The 18,200-nt window shown below is 51.5% G+C and overlaps 2 protein-coding genes across 4 annotated transcripts in view; one reads left to right on the forward strand and one right to left on the reverse strand.

Moving 5' to 3' along the window:
* IFT172 (intraflagellar transport 172) overlaps window positions 1-9,566 on the reverse strand; it is a 37,911-nt gene extending 28,345 nt beyond the window's left edge. For both annotated transcript variants that reach the window (XM_077782518.1, XM_021545162.2), the window contains exons 1-11: window positions 9,437-9,566; window positions 9,062-9,205; window positions 8,853-8,965; window positions 8,320-8,359; window positions 5,735-5,800; window positions 5,285-5,364; window positions 4,036-4,123; window positions 2,997-3,211; window positions 2,776-2,899; window positions 1,561-1,656; window positions 797-958 (exon numbers count right to left, since the gene is read on the reverse strand). In XM_077782518.1, the coding sequence (XP_077638644.1) occupies window positions 797-958; window positions 1,561-1,656; window positions 2,776-2,899; window positions 2,997-3,211; window positions 4,036-4,123; window positions 5,285-5,364; window positions 5,735-5,800; window positions 8,320-8,359; window positions 8,853-8,965; window positions 9,062-9,205; window positions 9,437-9,475 (1,167 nt within the window). In that variant the 5' untranslated portion in view covers window positions 9,476-9,566. The remainder of the gene's footprint in view (window positions 1-796; window positions 959-1,560; window positions 1,657-2,775; window positions 2,900-2,996; window positions 3,212-4,035; window positions 4,124-5,284; window positions 5,365-5,734; window positions 5,801-8,319; window positions 8,360-8,852; window positions 8,966-9,061; window positions 9,206-9,436) is intronic.
* Window positions 9,567-9,642: 76 nt separating this feature from the next.
* On the forward strand, window positions 9,643-16,785 carry LOC110478505 (low density lipoprotein receptor adapter protein 1). 2 transcript variants are annotated; one of them, XR_013339781.1, is made up of 8 exons: window positions 9,643-9,787; window positions 11,353-11,495; window positions 12,002-12,114; window positions 13,018-13,132; window positions 13,539-13,611; window positions 14,025-15,088; window positions 15,986-16,023; window positions 16,186-16,252. XR_013339781.1 is itself a non-coding variant. In XM_077782519.1 (8 exons), the coding sequence occupies exons 1-8, from the start codon at window positions 9,703-9,705 to the stop codon at window positions 16,517-16,519; spliced, it is 1,014 nt and encodes a 337-aa protein (XP_077638645.1). In that variant the 5' UTR covers window positions 9,643-9,702; the 3' UTR covers window positions 16,520-16,785. The 2 variants fall into 2 exon arrangements, 1 of the variants encoding a protein (XP_077638645.1); XM_077782519.1 differs by having other exon boundaries at window positions 14,025-14,137; window positions 16,186-16,785.
* Window positions 16,786-18,200: the final 1,415 nt, after the last annotated feature.

The following is an 18,200-nucleotide window of genomic DNA, read 5'->3' on the forward strand; positions in this document are numbered from 1 at the left end:
GATTATTTGCTTTGTGAACAAAGCAAATATGTCCTTGAAGCCTGTTTAATGCTTTTATTAGACATTAGCCTATTGCCCACATTCTCCAGGCTCAGCACATGGGCTCAGCATTCAGTGCACCATGAGGCTCAGGGGATGGACAATTCTGTGTGAATTGTCTGGTACCAGAAATGGCACTGCCATAAGCTGTGGGATGCAGCCATGAATTGTTTTCTGATGATTTTTTATTTTGTTTCTTTTAAACACACTAAGATTTGTACATTCACACCTGGAATGTATATGTGTAAAACATCCAGATTTGGGCCCCCAAGTACAAGAAAGACTGATAAACTGGAGCAAGTTCAGCACACTGCCATCAGGATGGTTGGGAGTGAAGCACTTACACTGTTAAAAGAGGCTGAAGGAATTTGGCTTCTTCAGCCTGGAGAAGGGAAAGCTTAGGAAACCTCTAATACAGTGGTGCCAGGCTTTTTTTGGCAGATGCAGAGCAGAAAGATGAAAAATGATCATAAAACAACAGTCAAAATACCAAGACGACTTAGAAAAATGCTTCCCTCCATGAGTACAGTAAAGCATTGGAACAGAGGACTAAAGAAATTGTGGGACTTGAGCAACAGCATCTGAATTTAATATTGACCTCCCAATAAGTTTGATAAGAGACCTCCCAAGGCCCCTTCCAACCTGAATTGTTCTATGATTCTTTGAAAAGAGGGATTGTTCCCATGCAGAAATCATATCCTCTCAGTTATGAAGTTAAGCATTTGACACTCCGGAAACACCACCGATTTTCCAGTACCTCACTGAGCTTGTTGGAGCTGACATCACCCAGCAGTAATGTGTCTGAGGTATGGGCCACCAGGTATCTGTCCTTCCCTAAGATCTTCACCTCATCAATCTCATAACCGTACTGGGATTTCAACACAACTCGAGTTCCTGTGGAGAGGTTCTTCACAATGACCTAGTGAAAGTGAGAAAAACCAATATGAGGCCATGCACAGAGGAACAGCACAGACTTCTTGCCCTGTGGAAGATTAGGCAACAGATGACATTAGGATATTTAGATCCCCTCACATAATTTCCCTCTGCTTTTCTTAAAAACCTTACCATTCCTTTTGCATGGGATGACAACTGTAGTAGACATGTGGGATTCTTACTTTTGCCATTTACAAGTTACTCGCCTAACCACTCAGGCCCCCAAGGATAAGCCCCCTTTGAAGAGTCCTGTACTCTCTCCCCAGACTGCACAGGGGTGCCCAGGCTGCCAGCTCACCCTTACTGCCACATTCTGAACGTCAATTTGGCTGAAATGGAATCACTTTAGAAGTCTGCACTTGACATGGAGGTACCACACAAAAAATTCACAAGGTAGGAAATTAACTCCATGGTCTCTTATGCTGTCCAATTCCCACCCAACTTTATCTCTGTCCAAGGCATATCCTCTATGCCTTTCTCAACAAGTTGGCATGAACCAGCCATAGGTGCAGAGCTCCAAACATGTCTAGTTCTGGCAAACATCCCATTTTCATCAGGAATTTCATACCTCATTAGATACTCTCTTACCTGGCTTGGTCCCACGTATGTAATTTCAAATTTATTTTTGTAAATGGTTTTGCGAAGGCAGCAGTCAAACTGTTCAACTCCTCCACACAGCGTACCCTGGGGACAAAAACACATCATGTGGTCAGTGAACTTGAGTTAGGGAGAGAGATTCCAGACCCTGCTTACATGAAGAAGATCAGAGGTCAGACACCAGTTCTGGAAAACAAGGTTCAAGCATCCACATGCAGGAGGACCAGCCCTGTTTTCACTTTCTTTAGACAACAGAAAGATTGAGCCATTCTCAGAAAAATGAAGATTACCAAAGCTGGCATGAATCTGGGATGGCAGGAGGTGGGGTTAAAAACCACCTTTATCCTCATCTTTCACATTATTTTTCTCCATTTCTCACTTCTCCATCTCCCAGCCTCCTATTCTTTCCTCCCTTCCAGAAGAATCCTTTCACCTTTATTTCTTTCTTTATAGCATCCCTATTCTTTCCACTGATCTCCTATCCCCTAGCCCCTTCCCCTTCTCTGAAAATAGTTGTTCACTTGTTCAATAATTCTTGGTCTGAAAATATTTCAAAGATTCTTGATTGTTTAACACAAAACCATAAAAAACTAATAAAGAAAAGTCATAAAAACCACAATTCATAAATAATTTACGTGTTTGAAGTGTTAGTAACTATAACTAACTAGTAAGCCTTAGTCAACTTACTACAGAAAATATGCAGAAAGATCAATTTAAAGGGATTTAAAGAATTATCTGACTTTAGAGAAAGGCAGATTAAGTCTTGATGGCTAAAGGTAGAAGAAAGAGAAGACTGAACTGAAAACACAGCATGGAAACACAGAATGTAATTAGCAGGTCAGTTTGTATGCTGCTTCTCATGGGTGCCCAAAGGAAAGAATGCTCCTGAGACTGCTCTGGAAAAGATATGCTGACCTCATCATGCTTCTGAGAAAAGAGAGGGGCTGCTGCAACCAGTGAGCCATCACACCAGCAGCCAGAAGCTTTTGCAGCTCCACACGCACACACCCGAGCCTGGGAACTGCAGCCGTTCCCTAGCACAAGGTCCCGGCCTCGGTGTCTGCCCTGCACCCCTGGGGGAGGTGTGACCACAGCAGGATGACCACGTTCAAAGCCTTCCCCTGAGCACACCACTCTGTTCCCATGCACAAACATCCCACTGGTGGGACACCTCAGGGCTCAGGCCTCCTGACTGAAGACACAAACCGCACAGATCCGCGAGCCATCCCTCTTCCACGCCAAAGCTGTGATGGTGTACAGGTGAGCTATTTCTTTGGGCTTGCCTTCCTCCCAGGCACTGCGGCGCGGGCTCCAGTTCAGAACCCGTAACCTGTGAGAGACAGGAGATAAGAGAGACATTAAAAACTGTGTATGGCTGACAAAGGAAGGACTACAAAGAGGAGAATTCTCCATCAGGTATGTGGTACCTGTCATAGCTGCCAATGACAACGGACTGGCCGCTGGGACTGGTGGCTGCTGTGGTGAATTCCTTCTCTGACGAGTCCCGGCTGTAGTCAAAGGTTTGAATCACGCTACCTTCCTTCCCATAAGCGACGATCTTCTTATCACAGCCTGCAGCCACAATGCTGCTGGAAGCCCAGGCAAGGGCGTAAGGAGGACAGGGATGCACCGCCAGCTTACCCTACAACAGACAAGAACACCCTGAACACGTGAATGGCCCCAACTCCTAGCTGGCCTCTGTGTCAGCTATCCCAGTGGGGACCAGTACGGGACCTTCTGTAAAGCCCAGTTCATGGGGGCAGGCTTTGACTGCCTGCCTAGTCTGTAGGAAGACAAACCAGAACTGATTTATCAACTATTACATTCATTAACTGTGAGAAGAATTCTAATGCCAGTAAGAAGCCTGATATCATTAACTAGACTGACACTGAACTCCCAATACAGCAGAGTATAGATGGATCTTCATGATAGCATGGCAGAGAGCAGCCATGCTCAAACTGCTTCAGCTGGAGACAAAAGATCTGAGAACAGCATCCCCTTCACCACAGCCTGAAGTGCAGAGGCGCTCCTGGCACAGAGGAGCGGGAGGCTCAGGAGAAATGCTGGACATCCAAGGACAAAATGTGAGCCTGAGATTCAACGTTAACTGTGGTAATCATAACCTACTTAGTACGGGGACAACAGCAGCCACTCCATGGAACCCTACCTCTTTCAAGCATCATTCTCCTGGACACTTGAACATCAAATCTTTCCAGACACCTGAACACCTTTATGCCTCACACAAAAACATGAATTCTCCCCTTACCACTGCCCTCAGTGTATTCCAAAGCATCTAATCACTGTTCTGCCTCCATGAATATTTCCCAAAACCTTTGCTAGCAAGCACAGCCTGCAGTTCCTCTCCAGACTTCCACTCTCTCTACAGCCTGATCCCTTTCCAGAGCTCTGGAGCTGGGAAGCAGGCTGTGCAAATAGGAATTCTGATCACCAAAAGATCTTTGGTACCTGTGATTCACCTGAACCCTCATCATCAAAGAAGAAGCGCACTATGGTTCCATCAGCATGGCCAGACAGGATTCCTTTCCCTGACACACTGCAGAAAAACACAGACAGGATGATGCAACATTACAGGACGACTTGCACCTTCATACTCATATCCTTGCCCAGAGCAGCAATTCCCAGGGTCATGGCTGATGTTCCTCATCAAAGGAACCTTCCCCAAAGACAAGACAAATATTGAGTATCTGTGCCAGTGTCTGTAAAAAGAAAGCAGACAAAAGAAACCAAAGTGGAAAGGAGAGTGACCAGTTAAGTGTCTTCTCCATGTAAAATTACAATAAAAAACTTTCTGTATTACTAAAACCAAGAAGCTAAGTGACCTTCAGTGGAATAATGACTCTGCTCAGAAGTGCTTACAGCAAGGCACAGCAAACAGCTCTTGCACTGGAACTGTTCCAGAAGTGAGGCTGGATATTATAATATTGGGAATCCCTAAAAGAAACACAATGTGGGCAAAAACCACCTGGACAAAACTCCAGGCCTAAGTCAATTTTTTATAGCATTGATATCTTGTGCTTCTGGACACAAGTAGGGAGAAGAGAGCAAAGAAAAATAAACAGGTCGAAAACCATGTACCCAGAGAAACACTTTTTAATGAATATTAGAAGATTCAAGAACAGAATACAAATTCTATGGACACTGTAGCAATCCAGCAATCATGTATCTGTCACCAGAATGACAGCACTGAATGAAAATTCCATTCCTAGGACCATGACACATTTCAAGTTTTAGGTAAAGAATACTAAAGTAGTTGAAATTAAATCTTATTAATTAAAATATTTTTAAACTGCACTTTATGGTTATTTTCCTAATTGTCAAAGGTTTTATCTGGCAGAATTATGTTACTTTTTTTAGCCCTTAAACATGATTAATGTTAGTTATTACTTAGATGAAACTGGCAAATGTAGTCCTTATAAAGTCATAGATTTAAAAACATCAGAGTATATAAGTAAGCTCATGGAGACTTTCATCCTCAACTGTGTTTGAAGAACAACCAGACTGCTGGTGTGGCACAGCCAGGTACAAGATTTTAGGAAGGAATTCCCTCTGGAGAGCACAGTATGTTATTATCTTGACAAGAAAGTGACAGCAAAAGAACACTAGTAAACACCCATACTGGTCGTTGTTATGCCATGCCAGCGGCAGGTGTGAGACTGAGCCAAAGCAGAGCAGCCCAAAGCAATGCCATACTCACTTGGAAGTCAGTGAGACCACAAAGGAATCTGTTCCATAGACGGTGGAAGACTTGTTGTTCTTTGTATTTGCTAAACGAACCTGAGAAAGAGAAAATGATCAGTGTTGCTTTCACCAGTAGAATGTGGATCCTCTCCCAGTGTAAGTAACATTCTCAGAGGTTTCCCTGCTCACTGTCAGGGAAAGAAATCACAGGAAGCACATTGCCTTCCAGTATGTTATAGAAGTGGAAAAGTTGGAGTCACATTTCCGCATTTCTAGAAAATTTTGGAGAAAGATCCAAAAGATCTAATAGAACCTCCAGGGACTGTGAACCAGAAAATTCAAGTCCACGGTGTAATCCCTCTGTTGAAGTTACTGTGGCATCCAGTGATGGCTCCTACCCCTTAACACAGCCATTGGCAGACCCTGGCAGACCCTGCAAGGGAAAGAAAATAACAAGTTTCTCTACCTTTCCTTCAGCAAGACCAAAGACAATGATATGCTCTGCTGGCCACAATAAGCAGGTCACAGCACTCTGCAAAGGAGGAGGTAAAAAGAGAGGTAAGAGCTCCATCCTACCCAGCTTCCTGCCCCACTGCCACCCTAAAATAGTTCATGAACAGACACAATTCAAGCAGGACAGACTGGGCATTTGGACAGGCCTTACAGTAGCTGAAGCTACTGGACAAACCTTACTTCGTGCTGAAGCTTAAACTAGATAAAAGTGAGCTGCGGCAAAGTAATTGAGCACAGGAGGACTATAGGAGGGCAAAAAAAGTTATAGGGATGTGTTCAGTTTGGAGCTCTTTTGCGAGTATTACTTACTGAGCAGTGCTAGGCTTGTCACATGCTATTGGTGAATGTATAAAATCATGGCTGTTTTAAAAGGTTTTTTTCAACAAGTATAAAATACAAAAATAATTTCACTGTGACAACTTCTGCAATAGCTATGAGAATACTTGTCCATTGGATCTTTATTTGATAAATAAGAAATATTTTTTCATTGACAAGTAAGATGGTTATTAGATGCTACCAAGTAGTCAGGTAGAAACAGGCTCATTAAATCCAAACCAAAGGTATTCTCAAAATCTGAGGTGAAGTCGGAATGAATAAAGTTGACCACAAAACCCAACTGTAAGAGGACTGAGAAAGTTTATGAAAGCTCTTCACATATACCCTGCAGAAGTTTAGTCAGTAAGAAGGCTGGTGTTTGGCAGTGTGCCATCAGCACCAGCCTCATTGGATCTCTGTCCCATTTTAAGCATCTGGGACTGCTTAAGATACATATCAGCATTTATTAATTCCTCATTTATTTATCTCATCCTCTATCCCTGCTCTGATCATTCATATCAGCAAACACAGCTACAAGCAGACAACAAAATGTCTCAAGGTAACCAAACTGTTCATAATTTAAATGTCCAACCGTTGACCAAGACCCATTTTAATTACCCCTGTTTCCCTCATTATCTGCCAGACTTATTTTCCACTCTAACACAACAAAAGCTTGGGAACAAGCCTCACACAGTGGTGATGTGCTCGTTGTTTGTCCTCCTGGCCCTCAGCAGGAGGCTTGGCTTGCCAGTGTGATCACACACTGGGATCACTGTGTGTGTGAGAGGGCCCAGTGGCAGGAGAGGGAAAGGGCTCAAACTATCTCTCATATGGACTGAGCATTTCAAAAATTTGTAAATGACAGTATTTAGTTACATGAGAAAGCCAGGAACAGTGCTAAAACCCCAGACATACAGCATCAGAAAAAAATAAAGGATTTAATGTGTTACAAGTGGTAGAAAAGGCATGGGGAAATGAGAAATGAGAGAAAAAAATACTGAACTTCTACATAAATACAAAATCCTGTGCATGTGCCACATACAGCATCTGAGCTTGTGAGAGGTGAGCAGGCCCCCACCAGGCTGGCAGCTGGAGGGGCAGGCAGCAAGCAGTACACAAGGAAAGAGCTCTCCAGAGAGGCTAAAGCTGCCCACACCTGGGATAGCCAGCCTGTTCAGGAACGGGACAAATGGACACCAAGCCCTTGTTGCTCTCTTTTCCTCATGACCACTCAGTGCAGCAGCGCAACTGCAGACAAAACAGAGGCTGACCAGCAGCTTTCCTGTCTCAGAGACACAGAATTCCCTGGGCTCCCTGCAGCAGTCAGAGCAGCCACAGTGGCAGGCCATGACCCAGCTCTGAGATAAAAGCTTTTAACGGAGACGCTGAAGCTACCCTTCACCTGAGAGACAGCTTGAGAAAGTCTGGCACAGAGACTCCAGCAACTCCATCAGGAACAGCTCTGTCTATGTCTTCTGGGGATTTGGACATGAAGAATGACTCCTCCTACCCTGCAGAGAACTGTCTTGGTGACACAGAGACTATGGTCATGGCACTTGCCTGGAAAGCCAGGGGCAGCTGCTGGACATTTGCCTCTGAAGGTAGTCAGTGCACTGTATTTTGTCGCTATGATGGCTTTCTGTGCAAGGAATTCATAACACCTTTGCCTTTTCCAGACAGATCTCAGGGCAAGCCTTTGCAAACACCTACTGGGCAAACTGCTTTCTGACACAGGCAGGTCAAGCCAGAGCAGCAGAACACAAACGTGGCCAAGGAACAAACCTGACAGAAATCACAAACCTGAAGCAATTGAGTGTGTGGAAATTGCACAGTTTGAATTCTGTACACTTTGCATTTTGTTTAATAAGGCATCTTGGAGTTTAGAGCTGCAAACCTGTGAAAAATAGTTGGGGTCTGAGTGTCACGTATTTTTCCCTTTCAACTCCCTTAAAATAGTCTGTCCACTGATGCCTAAAGTAGTCCCCAAAGGTTTGTAACTGATTGCATTGATCGTTCAACAACTTACTCTGTTATACTCAAGCATTAGGACACCTCCAAAGCCTGATGAGCAATATATGCCTCAGAATTTAGAGATTCTCCTAGGATCTTTAAAGGTCAAGTACAGTTTGGCCAAGTACACCTGTGAGTATGAGCAGAGACCTCTCATTGTTTTTTCCTACTTATGCCAGAGAAAATGACGTCAAACACAAGTCTGGGTCTCACCGTTTGGATGAACTTGTTGCATATCACCTTCTTGTCACCCCTGCAGAAAAATATAAACAAAAATTACTATCAGCAGCCCTGCACATTCTGATCACCCTGCTGTTTATACACAGTCTGGTTTGATAGTGCTAAACACAGTCCATTGAAGTCCTGAGTGCTGCTAGTCTATCACAACTTTAGGCAAAAAACCAAAAAGACCCCCAGCATCTGAGCTTCCAAACTCCTCGTGAACTGCCTTTCTGAGTGCCGTTAGCACAACTCCTACCAGCAAATGAGGTTGCAGTGGGGCAGGTATGTGCCATCGCTGCACAGCTGTGACATATGATGGCAACACAGGCTCCAGCTAGCTGCATGCACAGCCTGGGCTCCATAAGGGCCCTGCCGCGGAAACCTCACCTGCTGCCCCACGGGCACCTGTATGGCTCCCTGCAGGTCAGGTGATGGGCAATACAGTGTGTGCCAAGGCAAGGATCAGGCTAAGGGAGCCCATGGCAGGGCGGAATGGAGCATGCTGGACCCCACCGCACACTCACCACTCCTCACCGATCCTGTACACGTAGACAACGTTGTCTGTCTGCCCGATGGCCAGTTTAGTGGAGTCCGGAGAGAAGGCCATACCTTTGACCATGTAGCTCTTCCTGCCGTACTGCAGAGAGGGTCGGTGGGACCGTGGGAAGGCTGGCTGCCCCAGCGCTGCCCGGCCCGTGCCCATCCCCAGCCCGGCTGGCCCGGGTCCACTCACCTTGGCGTCTGCCGGCTTGGTGGAGAACTTGTCGCGCCTCTCGCCCTGCTCGTCGTAGAGCAGCACCACGCGCTCCGCGGTGCACACGGCGAAGCGGGCACTGCTGGCGGACCAGGCCATGCAGGTCACCCGCGCCGTCCCGTCCTGCGGGCACACACGGCTCAGCGGGACAGAAGGAGCCCCAGGGGACGCACGCAGCTCAGCTGGCACACGTTGCTCAGCGGCTGGGCACGCACGGCTCAGCAGTCACACTATAGCCTCAGCGTCGCCGCTACGCGCCCCAGGCCGGTCAGGGCCGCTCTCCCCGACCCGGCCTGGCCCGGCCCGATCCCCCGCGGCCCGATCCCCCCCCAACCCGGTCCGGTCCGGTCCGACCTGCGGGGCCAGCAGGGTCCGCACGTGCCGCAGCTGCATCGCGCCCTCCGCCGGGCCCGGGCCCGGGCGGGGATGGTCCCACGGGGTCGAGCTGGTCCCAGCACCGCTCCGCTGCCGCCGCCGCTGCGGGCCCACCTCGCCCCGCCCCCGCTGCCGTGGCAACTCCGCCGCCTCCGCCGCGCTGACGCGAGCGCGTCGGGCCCGCGGGGACTGACCCCCCCACACGGGCAGGGATCGGCTCGGCTCGGCTCGATCCAGGCTCCGTTATGGAGGCACTGCGAGCGGCGGGGCGCGCCGTGCTGCGGAGCCCGCGCCTCGCCCGGCACGGTCTGGGTCTCCGCCGGCGGCGCAGTGAGTACGGACGGGTGCGGGGTCGGGGCCGGGCATCGCTCCGGGCGGGGAGCCCGCAGCTCGGCGGAGTCGGGCTGGAGTACGGTCGTTGCTTGCTGCACGGCGGTCTGAGGGGCCTGGAGGACCGGGGGGCGGCAGCGACCGTAGGGTGGCCGGGTTAGGGGAGGCGAGAGGGTCGGGCCAAGGGACCGGGGCACTGCCGGCCCGGGCACCGCAGCGCTGCAGCTTCTGGCCGAGCCCGCCCTGCCCCGCTCCCTGGGCTGTCGCCTCCTGCCCCACTTGTGAATCGAGGCCCCTCGCGGCAGAGGGCTGACGGGCCTGGGCGGCCGTGCCAGGCGCTGGAACGCGCTGGACTGCATCGGGGACGGTCCCGGCCTCCGCGGGTCTTGGGCCCCTCGGGCTGCCGCGCCTGGTCCTCTGCCAGTGTGCCAGCCCGCACTGTCTGCGGCCTGGCAGGATCCGAGACCCACCCATGGACACATCCTTGGAAGTGTAAGGCTAGGTTGCACGGGACTTGGAACAACCTGGTCTAGTGGAAGGGAGTGAAACTGGATGAGCTTTAAGGTCCTTTCTCACCCAAACTGCTCCAGGATTCCATGACCCTGGAGTCACCCTGTGGCACAGGAGGGCCATGTTTGGCTGTTCTCAGTCAGCTACACAAGGCTTTGCTGGAGCAGCAGCACTTGCCCTGGCAGCCCTGGTATACATGGACTGTCCTCAGAGTTTCGAGTGACACAGGATCCTGCTGCCTGGGGTGGAAGTCACTGGTGCCTGCATGGCACCAGGCAGCCTCCCTGATAGTTGTCACTTGTGCAAGAATATGCTGTGGAAATAAGGTCTCCTGATTTCCCTGTGGGTTCAGATTATTCCAATTATGAGTTGGACCCTTCTGCAAGTGTGCCAGTAATACTTAGGGAGCAAATCCCAGGGAAGAGGTGAAAATAACCCTGAAAAGTATTAGCTTAGTGTGAGCAGTACATATCTTGGCAATTCCCATCTCTTTCTTAACAAAGCATCTGTGGTACAGTTGCTTCCCAGTCACCCCAGCTCAGATCACAAGAGCTGACTAAGCTGCCCCTGCCCTGGCAACCTGATGCTGCAGATGAGATGCCAAGGGGTTTGGCTTTGCTTACATGGGGCCAATCTGGGGATTTTGATCTGAATGTGGCAGTGAATGCTGCTGCTTTTCAGGTGTGCCAGCAGCTCAGGTAGCAGAGATGAATGCATTACAGAGAACATTTTGTTTGTAATGAAACATATGAAACCCAGGAACGCAAGGTTTTGCAGACAGCAATGAGGGCTGCAGCATCCTCAGCCCTGTGCAGAGATGCAGGAGCTGTCTGTCAGTGCTGACAGAGCCTGGACTTCCAGGGCTAGAGAACTAAGGCTTCAAGGGTGAACTGCCCACTCCTTCTGTTCCTTTTATGAGAGTGTCACAGAGCCAGGAGAATGTCCTGCTAGGGACAGGAGCAACACTGCTGCTAGGAGCCATGGGTGGGGTGCCTCTGGCAGGACTAGCTGTGGGGCTGCTGGCACATGGCTTCTAAGAGCTTTTTTCTTTGCAGAGCTTCCTGAGAGCTGGGCCGATATGCAGGAGCCACTGCTTGAGGGAATGTGCTTCACTCTCAAGTATCTGGGCATGACGCTGGTAGAAAAACCAAAAGGAGAAGACATGGCTGCTGCTGCCATCCGCAGGATTGTGGCCACGGTGAGACCTGGTCCTGGGGCCCTGGCATGTGGGGTCAGAGTCCAGCCCCTGCACTCCCTGCACTGCGAAGTGTTTGTGCCCTAGCCCTGAGCTCCACTGAGGGACTGTGCCCTTCCCAAGAGGAGGCTGGCATGCAGGAAGCTACTGGTGTCTGCCTGTGTGCTCTGAGGAAGCTGTCTTCCTGCAGGACAGCCCCAGCCACCTGCTCCCACACCCGAACCTGGCTGGGAGCAGAGCTGTGCCCTGCCATGGCATGGAGAGAAAGGTGAAGTACTGGGAGAGGTGGGGTCTGTCCCTTCCTGAGTGTGTGGCAGTGGAGTGAACACATTTAAAGAGTGTTCTGTGCAAGGCATGCCTGATTGCCAGACTCTGCTGTCCCATCCCTACAGCAGCAAGTATCCATGTGAGTGGTACTGTACAGAGTCTGCAGGGCTCCTTCCAGTGAGGGGGTGAGGTGAAGACTCTTGCCAGGTTTGCAGAGATTGATGGTGTTTTTCCACTGCCAGGCACGAGTCGGAGCTCGCAAGTTTCAGAAGGTGATTCTTACAGTGTCCCCAAGGGGCATCTCACTGCAGGATGCAGACACTAAGGAGATGGTGGAGAACATCTCTATCTACAGGTGGGCATGTCACAGGTATGGGCTGGGTGTTCCCCAGCAGCTAGCTGAAGACTGATGGGCATTTGAGCAGCCAGGGTGGGCTGGGTCTTCTGTCAGCAGTACCTTCAAACTTAGGTCTTTCTTTGGCTCCCTGAGGCCTATGCCCTCTCTGCTGTGCTCCCAGCACTGTCTGAGGCTGAGTGTAGGCAGGGTCCCAGGTGGTCTTGAGTTCACCGGCCCATCCATGATCTCCCTGTGCCCTGCCTCTCTCTTCTGGCATTCAGCAGGATTTTGAGGCTTGTGATTGGAAAGCCCCACAGTTAGCACAGAACTGCATGTCTGCCTCCACTGCCATGGGACCACCCTTCTGACTGCAGCTTATTGGGCAGCCTAAAGGCAGTTACTGTGAGAACTGAGGTTGATTTCTCCTGCTGCCACTTGTCCTTGGCTGGGTTGGGTGTCTGTGGGTGGTGGGTGTGAGGGACAGTAAATGTGCAGTCTGGTGGCTTGATGGGAAGCAGAAACAGAACATCTCTTTGCTGAAAAATGTAGGTCTTAGCACCAGAGCTGATGTGCCAGGTCAGACATCCCTCTGCCTGGCCTCCAGCTGTGTCCTTGGAGGCAGTCACCTACCCTTCTGTGTTCCTCTTGTCCCAGTGCTTGAGTTCACACACTGGATTGGACATCAGAAAACTGCAGGGCACTCTGAGATGGCACAGGAGGGAGTGCCTGTGGAAGCAGTAATCTCTTACCTGCTGCAGGTACCAGACAGCCTCTGGCCCTTGCTGGGGGTTTGGGCTGCCTGGTCAGCTCAGGCAGGTGAAAGCCTCAGGTTGTCAGCAGTGCTTGCTGATGTGCTGGGAGTGCAGCAGAAGTGCCATGCCAGGGTCCCAGACTGGCCTGACAGCTCCTCTCTGCCCACAGGATCTCCTACTGCACAACAGACAAGCTGCAGAACAAAGTCTTTGCTTATGTTGCCCAGAGCCAGGAGAGCGGGGCACTGGAGTGCCATGCCTTCCTCTCACCCAAGAAGAAGATTGTAAGCACTTAACCTTCTGCTTGTGGCTCTGTGAGGTATGGGTGGGAGGAAGGGCCTGCTTTTTTTCCTTCAGCAAGAGAATGCCATTACCTCTGCGGGCCTCAGCTAGTTTTGGAGCCAGGGAGCAGGTATGCTCATGTGCTGCAGTGGAAGGCAGTGAGCAAAGGAGGGATTTCCTGTTCCAGCTCCTAAGGGTTCCTGTCCCAGCTCCTGAGGGTCTGCTCTTGGGGGAGGCTGGCCCCAGAGGCAGACGGAAACAGAACTGAGCTCTGGCCTTCCATCTATGTGCTCTGCAGAGAAAAAAAGTGAAGCGATGCTGGGGGGGTCTCGGATTTCATGGCAGTGGGGTTATCCTGGATTGAGGACCCAGGTGGAAGCAGGCATTCCCTCTCCTTCATGTACACAGGCCCAGGCTGTGACTCTGACTGTGGCCCAGGCCTTTCAGATGGCACTGGATCTCTGGGAAGCAACACATGCAGGTAGGAGGAATCTCTCAGATGTATCTCTCTGCATAGCTCTGGAATCAGTGTCTCTGGTGTGGGACCCTGTCCTGGGCTGTGTGGAGTGGAGATGGTTTGCTGCCTGGCTGGTGAAACACACCAGGCAGGGAGAATGTTGTCCTTATGGTTGTGTTCTCTGCCACTCCCCCATCTTTGGCTGGGGTGAGAGGTGTAGCTGCTCTCTGTGCTGAACTGCTGTACATTGCCTGAGCTGTAGCCCAGCTCAGGGCTGGTGGTACCGGGCCTGAGCAGTGACCCCTCACCCTTGTTTGCACCCTCCTGCCAGCCCAGCAGGGATTCCCTGTTCCTGACCCACAGTTTTGCCCGTACATTCCCAGCTGGGTTTTCTGCAGGTTGCAGGCACTAACTCTGCTGCTTTTGCCCTGTCCCAGGCTCTAGGCAGGATCAGCCCCTTCACCCTTCATGTGTCTTGGAGAGCAGTGAGGCCGGCAGAGCCCATGAACCAGCCCCCCCAGGGAGTGCTGCCTTCACACACCATGTTGGGGTACAGTATGTGCAAGTCAGGCCCATGCCGAGGGCTGTCTGGAATTAGGGCAGGGACAGAGTGACCCCTCTGCAGATCCCTGCTCCTGCCCTCCCAGAGCCCTGACGATAGCTGCACAGCCCCCATCGCACATGGCAGCCTGATGTGAGGAGGTGCACTGTGCTGTGTGGCTCACACGGCAGATGCATTTCTGTGGTGTCTGTGCTCCAGGAGCTCTGCTGTCAGGCCCAGCACTGCTGCAGCCTCAGCCCTGCTCTGCTGGCCTGGTCACACAGGAACCTGGGCTGCACACCTGGTTTCATAGCTGGGGTGAGAGCTGCCTCTGAAGCAGAGGATCCTTGGATCATCACCTTACCAGCCTGGGCTAAGGTTCAGCCCAGCGTATCTGCACTGCACCTCCTGCATGGTCACAGCAACTGGAGCATTGTCATACTGGTCTCACTATGTCCCTGTCTGGGAACTTCTGGATACTTGGTCCTTGGCCTCATGCTTCCAGTGTGAGTCCAGCCTGGCAGTGCTTGGGGTTGTACCTGTGTGCAGCCTGCTTCTCGTAATCTCTGCCTGCCCCTCCAGCTGTAGGGTGTGCCCACCCACCACTGTCCCTGGGCAGAGGTGCGCCGTGTCAGCAGCTCTGTCAGCGTGGTCTATGCTTACAGCTTGTCTTTGGGGCCTTGCACCTGGAGGGGACATGGGACGAGCTATGGCATGTCTGTCCCTGTGTGCCCAAGCCCAGAGGGTTCTGGTAGCCCAGCATTCCAGTCTGCCTTGCTGCTTGTGGGAAACCTTTGTACAGTGCCTGGGCAGTGACTGTTTTGTGAAGGGGCCAGAGCAGCCCGGCCTCACTTCTGGCAGAGACCTGCCCATGCAGTGAGATGTCATGGAGGGTTTTTGTTTGTTTGCTTGCCAGGAGGAGGAGGAGGAAGATGATAATGTCAGTGAAACCTTATCTGGGTAGGTGGTGAGCTGCTGCTTCTATTCAGGGATCTCTCTGATGAACCCTGTCTTGTCTCCTCTGTGCCCCATGCAAGGGGAGCTGCTCGGGCCATGGGCATGGTGGGATCATGGAGGAAAGCTGCATGGAACCAAGGGAGAAGCTTCCTGGTCTTTCTCTGCTCTATCCACTGAGAGCTCAAGTGAAAAGAGGGTTGAGTGGTGGAGGAACAGACCATGCAGTCCAGATTTTGCAGCAGAGATTTAGGGTACAGATGCTGACTCCCAGGATGCACCCAGAGATGTTTCTTACTCTGTTTCTGCCAGTCTTTCCTGAGGCCAGCCTGTCCAGACATGCCTCTCACATGGGACTCAGATGTCCCTCTCCTCCCACTGATTTCCCTGATGTCCCATCCTGGACCAGGATGGAGGCCTGGTCATGCTGACTTCTGCATGGACTGAGGCTGTGGGCTGAGCTTGATGGTATGTGTCCTGTGCTGGGGAGCAGCTGATGGAGCAGTTCAGCAGCAGAGAATTAACCTGCAGGTCTGCAGAAGTGCAGGTGGTGGGCCTGTGAGGCCCATTCCATCATGGCTGTTCTCCACGGCAGCGGCACCCAGCTAGGTCTGAGCTTGGGCTGAGCCAGTGTGCATGCACAGACTGGAGCTGTATGTGTAGCCCAATGAAACATCACCTCTTTGGACATGGAGCTCCTGATGGGAAGGAGATAGGGCTTTGCAGTCTCAGGACAGGCTGGTCTGGGAAGAGAGCTTGGTAGCAAGGGGGCTTAGGGCCTTCTGCACTCCCAGTGCCTGCTGCTGCTGTGCCATTCCTGCTGTGCTAGGGTCATGAGCATGCTGTGTCTCTCAGGAGGCCATGCTTGGGGTATGATGGATGCTGTGTTCTATTCCAAAGCAGCATGGAGGAGTTGGGGAGGGGACTCCACAGCCCGGCAGGTAAGTTTTTTCAGTGCTGCACTGGCTCATCCCCCAACATGTCCTCTGTAAGGCGGGGTGGGGGCTGATGCTCACCTGGAACATCTGCTTCCCCTCGCAGGCTGTGCTGAGCTTCCAGCTGTGCACTTTATGCTCCATGTCTTCCTTTCTCTCCCTTTTCAGAATTAACACCTCTTGTGCCCCCATCGAGCTCTCCTACAGCACAGCTACTGTGCTACCGCCTGGGGCCGCCCCCGGACAGCTGGACCGTGCTGGGAGGGGCTGGAGACTCCCCCAGCACTGGCACCAGGACTGCTGGCCCCAAGACTCCCCTGGGCTAAGCCAAATCTCTGCAACAATGGACCAGCCACTCAGGATTCACCCTGTGCCTGCACCTGGGCCAGCCACTGCCTGCCCTGCCCTGGCACTGCCCTCCTGGCACCAGGGGCTGCTGGCACTGCTGCCATGGAGCGCACAGGCTGCAGCACCTGCTCCTTGTCCTGTGCCGCCTGCATGAACTGCCTCGAGCTGCAGCTGCTCCCAACTTGGGCCAGGGGACCCATGCTCCTCGCTCTGCTCACTGCCAGGCCGTGCAGGGCTGCCGTGCGTGCTCTGAGCCTGCCTGATGCAGGCAGTGTACACCCTCAGGGAGCAACAGCTCTTGGCCTGGAGCAAGCCTTTCCCCTGCAGTTCAGCCCCACGGCCTCTCACAAGTGAAATGACCTGGTTTTTAAAGGAAAACTCTGCCTTTAGAGAGAAATAAACGGTTTTTTACTATTGTCATTTGGGTTTGAATGCTGGATGGGCGCCATGCATAAGCATGCAGGGTACTGTGTCTCCTGCACTGCCTGTGGTGAGGATTGCTGTGCTCCAAGCTCATGGAGCCTGAACTCCCACATCTTCCTTGGCTGCGAGCCCTGAGGGAGCAATTCATCCTTGAGCTGAGGGCTGCCAGGGCCCAGGGTGCCTTTGTGACTTGGGAAGAGCAGGTTCAGGCTGTGCTGTACTGGTGTCTTGAGCACCTGTGAATGTCACCTGCACTGATAGAAGCTGATGCTGACCACGCTGAGACCAGGGCAGACACAAACCTTGTGAGCCAGCTGCTCTGAAGTGTCTCTGCCCTGCTGCACCCCAGCTGTGCTCTACAGACAAGCCATGCACTTGGTATCCTCCCTACATGGAAAAGGGAGGCTGCAGCATGTCTGGTTTCTTTGGCAAGTGGCAGCTTGCAGCTGTGTTCCGGCCAAGCCCCTCATTGCTGGGTTCCTGTCACATTTCTGCACAGCTGTCCTTCTCAGGCTGGTGGCACTGAGAGCCCAGCTCAGCCCAGCTGAGCACTGATGGCTGGCTGCAGCTGGGGTGCCAGGGCCAGTCTCCCAGCAAGTGCCGTAGGCACTGGGGAGGCCTGGGGTTCCATGGATCACTCAGGAGCTGAGTGGTTTTTTTCACTTGAGGTTTTGCATATTGAATGTAGTTTCATGGCTTTTCTCCCTCAGCTGGGAGTACAGAGCATTATGTAACTTGCTAGGGTGAGCAGGTCATTGTCAGGCCCTCAACTTCAGCACTCAACTCTGCACTTCCCTGCCCTCCTGCATCGCTATAGTCTGAGAAGAAGCAGTGACTTTGTTTGGTTTGGGTTTTTTGGGTTTTGGGATTTTTTTTTTTTTTTTCAGAGGGAAAGAGCTTTTTCCTCAACAACACACCCTGTTTTTACATTTAATGTCAGACTTGTGTTCTTTTATTTCGTCAAAACCTCTGCATTTTGACTTTTTTTTTGCATCTTCCCTAGGTCCTCACCTCTGCTACAGAGTCCGATCCGTTGATTCTTTGTGTGTGCCTCTAGCCTGGCTAAAAATCTCATGATAGCAGGCATGTCTGCTATGACTTTCCAAGACAAAACTTCTAAACATTTTCCATGGCACTAGAACATTCTTAAAACTCTTGTATTTTCCTGACAGCCCTAGTTTTTCTCATGTACCTCCTTAAAAAGAGCAAGCAGGCAAAGCAAGGTGTTTTGTCTCTGAAGCTGTGGTCATGCTCCTTGCAGCCCAGGTCACAGCCCAGCAGCAGCTGCATCCCACTGCCATGGTGCCGTTGCTCCTCAGGTACCCCTCTCCTCACCTGAGCAGGGAGCAGCCCAGGCCCCTCTGGCCAGCAGCCTGTCAGACCCTGTCCCCCTTCTTGGCCCTGCTGCTGGG

The sequence above is a fragment of the Lonchura striata genome, chromosome 3 (assembly GCF_046129695.1).
Source record: "Lonchura striata isolate bLonStr1 chromosome 3, bLonStr1.mat, whole genome shotgun sequence".
Taxonomy (NCBI): Eukaryota; Metazoa; Chordata; class Aves; order Passeriformes; family Estrildidae; genus Lonchura; species Lonchura striata.

Coding starts and splice junctions, on each gene's coding strand:
- LOC110478505 (XM_077782519.1), top strand. CDS start 9,703: ATGGAGGCACTGCGAGCGGCGGGGCGCGCCGTGCTGCGGAGCCCGCGC. Junction 11,496..12,001: donor TCCGCAGGATTGTGGCCACG/GTGAGACCTGGT, acceptor TTCCACTGCCAG/GCACGAGTCGGAGCTCGCAA. Junction 13,612..14,024: donor CTGGGAAGCAACACATGCAG/GTAGGAGGAATC, acceptor GCCCTGTCCCAG/GCTCTAGGCAGGATCAGCCC.